At 38.9% G+C, this 6,000-nt stretch overlaps 1 protein-coding gene across 1 annotated transcript in view; it reads left to right on the plus strand.

The window, feature by feature from the left end:
• Positions 1-2,974, plus strand: part of EYS (eyes shut homolog) — a gene marked incomplete at its 5' end in the record, with an annotated part of 175,626 nt that extends 172,652 nt beyond the window's left edge. The window contains 1 exon segment of the mRNA XM_070450236.1: positions 2,679-2,974. Coding sequence (XP_070306337.1) covers positions 2,679-2,974 — 296 coding nt within the window.
• Between the last annotated feature and the right edge of the window lie 3,026 nt (positions 2,975-6,000).

The following is a 6,000-nucleotide window of genomic DNA, read 5'->3' on the forward strand; positions in this document are numbered from 1 at the left end:
TGATTCAAATGGAATTTAGCTCTAAATTATTCACTAAAATGATAAAAAATTGTGATAAATTCTAAGAAAAAAATCGTTAGACTATTGCTTAGACAAAGTGTTTCCATATAAGAACAAAATCATGATATATAAAATAGAAGTTGCAAGTTGGACTTAATAAAATAAAAAAATAGTGATAATTTAGATTTAATTAAGACAAAATTTTTCGTATCCAAAAGTTGTTAACTGAGAATATGAAAAGTCTGTGGGGTCTGCATGGATGTACCTACAGCACTCGGCACGTGGGTCTATGGCTCAGACAATCTGCCTGTGATGAGGGATACCATCGCTGGATCCCTGGGTAGGGAAGATCCACTGGAGAAGGGAATGGCAACCCACTCCAATATTCTTGCCTGGAAAATCCCATTCAGTGAAGATCCGGGCAGTCTACAGTCCATGGGGCTGCAAAGTGGGACGTGACAGAGGGACTAACACTTTCACTTTCATGAAAAGTAAATGCAAGAGAAGAAAAACATATTTGAAAGTTACATATATAATAACAGAACTGTACTCAGAATATTAAAAGAGCACTCACTACTCAATAAGAAAATACATAGAACAATTTAAAAGTTATACATACATGAAGAGAAATATCATTACAAGATATATACAAATGACTAATAATCATGAGAAAATGTTCAAAATCTTTATTCTCATGGGAATACACATTGAATTGAGATACTATTTCACATTCACTAGAACAGGTGTAAGAAAACGGAAAATATTAAATGTTGGCAAGAATGTGAAGCAATAGGAATTCTGTACTTTGCTGGTGTTAAGGTAAAGTAGCACATCTACTTTGCAGAACTATTTGACAATTTTTTTTGGTTACATATAAAATTACAATGAAAGTGAAAGTAGCTCAGTCGTGTCTGACTCTTTGTGACCCGGTGGACTATACAATCTATAGAATTCCCCAAGACAGAGGGTAGCCTTTCCTTTCTCCCAGGGATCTTCCCAACCCAGAGCTCGAATCCAGGTCTCTCACACTGCAGGTGGATTCTTTACCAGCTGAGCCACAATTACAATATACCTCAGCAATTTCACTGCTAGATATCTATTCAATGCAACGGCTACTAAAATATATATCCACCCAAATACTCATGAGTGCATTAGTAACTCATAAAAGTTAGTTGCTAAGAGCATAGATCTTAAATGTTCTCATCAAGAGAGAGAGAAAAAAAGCAGTGACTGTATGTGGTGATGAATGTTAACTAGACTTACAGTGGTGATGCTCTCACAATATATACATACACTGAATCATGCTTTTATACAACCGAGACTAATATAATATTATATGTCTGTTACACCTCAATAAAAATGCTAAAAAGTGGAAACAACCCAAATGTTTGCCAACTTCTGAATGAATAAGCTAAATATTATATTGAATATATTTTGAATTGTTTCCTGACAAGAAAGATTAACAAAATAATGATGCTGTTGTTGCTCAGTCACTCAGGTGTGCTCTACTCTCTTTATGATTCCATGAACTGCAGCACACCAGACTTCCCTGCCCTTCACTATCTCCCAGTTTGCTCAAACTCATGTCCATTGAGTCAGTGATACGTCTTCCCCTTCTTCTCTTGCCCTCAATCTTTCCCAGCATCAGGGTCTTTTCTAATGAATCGGCTCTTCGCATCACATTGCAAAAATTTTGGAGCTGATATATGCATGAAAAACCCTCAAAAACTGTATTCTAAGCAAAAGAAACCAATCATAAAAGACAATGTCTAGTAGCATTCTATTTCTCTGGTTTCAGAAATTGAATATGGAGAGATAGGCTAATGGTTGCGTGAGGCTGGAATTGGAGTTGGAGACAAAGAGCTCTGTTTTGGTAATGGAGATGAGCTAAAATAGGATCCTGCTGGTGGTTCAACAACTGTATACACTTGCTAAAGTTATTGGATTATCTATTTGCAATGCCTGAATTCTATGAGGCATAAATTATATCATAATAAATGTGCTTAAGACTGAAGGAGTCTTTTGGGCCTAGAAAAGAGAACAGCAGTCTCAAAGGCCCTTGCTGAATCATCGAACTTCGGAGAAAACAAAGCATAACTTTAGTTCCACCCTGATGCTCCAGGCCAGTTGCATCTATCTGGGACTTAGCACCCCCTGTCCGGATACCTACCACCCCCTACATCCGCCCAGAAGACTTATCAGCCCCTGCCCAATTACAAGTGTCATCTCAACAAAAGAATACTCAAAATATCCCTCCTGATTGACGTTTCCCTTATCGCTTCCATGAAACTCCCTATAAGTATGAAGTCTCCCTGATCCACTTTGGGGCTCAGCCTGGTCGTTAGGCCGACTGTCGCGCCTCCTTGCCTGAATAAAAGTAACCTACTTCTGTTGAGGTCATCTTTCCTTTTCTGCCTCGCCGGAACTATGCGTTACAAAGACGATTTTGTGGGAGGGGGGAATCAGGATGAGGAACACATGTAAATCCATGGCTAATTCATGTCAATGTATGGCAAAAACCACTACAAAATTGTAAAGTAATTAGCCTCCCACTAATAAAATCAAATAAAAAAAAAAAAGACGATTTTGTGAACTCTAGAGACTTTCTTTGTTAAGTTTTGCCACATGTCTATCTTCTTATTTTCTTCTTCTCTGTATGTATGTGTGATTTTTTTAAGGTCCATTCTGTGAGAAGTCACTGAAATATTGTGTTTCACAGTTTTGTTGGAAAGGAGCAATTAGTCAAAATTGAAACTCAGCATATATCTGGGAATGTGCAAAAGGATTCCTCAGTCAAAACTGTGGGACTGATGTCAATGAGTGTTCAACAAAACCATGTCAGAATGGTACTCAATGCATTGATATTATAAAAGTAAATATGAATCTAACTCACAAAGAAATGGTTTTAGAATATATTTCAACATTACTAAACTGTCTGAAGAGTACGAATAAAATTCTAATTAATGTATCATAATTTTTAAACTCAGGAACATCAGAAAATCTACTTAACTTGGGTATGTTCATTTTTCTCATTTTAAATATAAACCCCAATCTCAAAACCACACGTCAATTTCATTTTATATTATTCTGACAGAATCCTCACTTACGAGCATTGTGCTTTCATAAAGTTTTCATTTTTAGTTATTTAAAAATATTTTCTTCATTATTTGTGAAAGGTTGTTGCTGGGATTAGCTGGAATCCTGGATAAGACGCCGGGATTCTTGGCCAACGGAGGAGACGAATTCAATCCGGAGCCAGAGACAAGGCTGGTTTGCTCAGAGCTTTTGTGTAATAAAGTTTTATTAAAGTATAAAGGAGATAGAGAAAGCTTCTGACATAGGCATCAGAAGGGGGCTGAGCTGTAAGAGTACCCCCCTCCTAGTCTTTAGCTGTAAATTATATAGTCACTCACAGTCTGTTAATGAAAAGAAAGGAATGTCTTAGAAGTTAGAATGGCACCAGATAATTCATCCCTGGCCATAAAATGATTGACTTGAATCTTGTAGAAGGGCAGATTACCAAACAAACAGTTTTGTTTACATAGATTAGGGGAACAATATCTGAGTAAGTAGGTTAGGCCATTTGGCAGAACCAACCTGAAAACAGAGTCTGGGGTACATTAACATATATTAAGACAAACATTTCCATAAGAAAAAGAAATGTATTGGTTAACTCAAGGTTTGAGAATAGTTAGCTTCAGGTGAAACCAGGTGTCATAGCAACATAGAATTTTAAGACAAACCTCCTTTTAAATTTGTATAGAGAAGGAAAAAAAAATCGCTGGTTTGTTTCCTCCTGCACTTAAGAGAGATAAAAATGTCTGGCACCTGCAGCCTATTTCCTCGGTTTGGAGACCCCTGGTCTTCCTGCCTGTTACCCTCTCATTCCCCCCCATTTCTTTTACTAGAATTATGTTGCCTAGGGAAAAGGGGTGTCGTTCTCATTCCATAACTGCTCCCGAGCTGACAAGGGGTGTCGTCCCTATATTGGTGAGGCAACATATTCTCCTAATCCTCATAGTGAGGATGTCTGATCCAGGGGTCCAAATAGTAGTGGGAAGAAGCTGCAGTGATAGCAGGAGTTTGAGCAACCATTTGTAACTCAAAAGCTTTCATGAGACTAGAAACAAACCCAGTTACACAGTTACAGATGCAGGGAGCAAACAGCAAAAACAAAACAATCAAAATTATTGTAATTAAGATAGTTTTCCACCATGGGGAACTAGTTAACGTCTCCCAAAGTGAGGCAATTGAGGCTTCAGGAGTACCCATGGCCCCAATCATCTTGTTCATGTGTTTAGTAAAATGAGTAACATAAGTGCTCATATCAGGTATATATGTACAGCATTGAGTATGAATGATGGCACAAGTTCCTCCTTGTGCAGCTGTCAGAATATCTAAAGTCAAATCTGTTTTGTAAAATCACCTTTCTAATTTGTGCTTGTTCAGCATTAAGAGCTGAAATAGCTTTTTGAGAATCTTGTAATGCTTGTTGAGTAAAATTAGTCAAAGCATCCACTCGTAGCACGACATCTGTAGTTTCCAAAGAGGGGACAAACACTACAGCCAAATAATCATACCAGTGAAATACAGACGTTGCCCACCGAGTTTTAAGGTGGGGTAAATTAGCAGGCTTCTCTGGAAGCTCTGAAAGTATAAAGCCATGAGTAAAGGCTAGACCCAGGGTGCATCTCCCTAACCAGCCAGGGGGAAGCCAAGCCCATAGGTAAGAGCCACATATCCAATAAGTCCCATTTGGAGAAAGCCAGCGTGACTGAGATATCCAGTCCCAATTAGTGCCTGGACAGACAAGGGGAGGTCCTGAACTGGGGTTGGAAAACAGGAATGATTATGTTACATATTTCCTGAGGCAAAAATCCCAGTTGTTTCCAATCATTGTAATTAAGCTATTGGCTATCTTTTGGGGATGGCTCTATTTGTTCTCAGCATATAGGGGCAGTAGATATTAGATGTCTTTTTCCCAGAGTTAAACATACAACCTCATCCTATATTTGATAAACATCAGGTAAAAAATCATCAGATCTAGACCTATTTGTATTATGTGAAGCAAAATAGTCATTAAACTGAGACAATATATAATCAAAATTAAAAGTCACATTATGCCCATAGTTAAAGTACAAAATATTACACCAGTCCATTCTAGGGTTGTTAGATGTCATCAGACGAAGAAGAGGCATCACATATGATTTTTGTCAAAGGTATTCGCAGACTTGGAGAAAGTCTTTTCCTTGAAGTGGAGATGTCCACCACGGGAAACCTTCCACTGATGAAGAGGGGAGTGCTCCACAGACCCAGCAGTTAGACCAATTGTGGAATGCAGCATAGCAGTGAGCCCAGGACAGGAAGGCATTGTCTTGAGGATCAAACACCAGATGCAGGATCTTTGGAGTCAGCAGAAGTAGGCTCACATAGATTATCAGGCCGATCTGAAACGTACAAAGTCAGAGCATAGAAAGTAAAGACATAAAATGACATCACTTAGTTCTGGTCAAGGTGCCACCTCTTAACTCAAGGGTGATGTACCCATGAATCAATTCCTGGGACTTTGACAGCTGTGGGAGAAGAAAGAATGACCTGGTAAGGGCCTTCCCAGAGGGACTCGAGGGATGAGCCCCCAGATCCCAATGTTTTTATGAGGACCTCGGTTCCTGGCTCAAATAGAGGCTTGCTGGATTCAGAGGCTGGGTCAGGAGTCATCTCCCGGAGTTCTGTTAATGCCTGTTGAAAAGCTGAGAGCTGAGTTATATAATTAGTTAACTCCAAGGCTTCAGAGTCTATAACAATGTCTGTGCGTAAGAAAGGCCTTCCATAAATACATTCAAAGGGGGACAGTCCCTCCTTTTTTGGGGCAGTTCGAGCCCTCATTAAAGCTATGGGTAGGACTTTAATCCAGTTGTCCTGCTTTTCTTGAGTTAATTTGCGCAGATGTCTTTTGATAATGCCATTAGCTTTTTCAACCTTTCCTGAGGATTGGGGTCT

Source organism: Odocoileus virginianus, chromosome 19 (genome assembly GCF_023699985.2).
Source record: "Odocoileus virginianus isolate 20LAN1187 ecotype Illinois chromosome 19, Ovbor_1.2, whole genome shotgun sequence".
In the NCBI taxonomy this organism is placed as follows: Eukaryota; Metazoa; Chordata; class Mammalia; order Artiodactyla; family Cervidae; genus Odocoileus; species Odocoileus virginianus.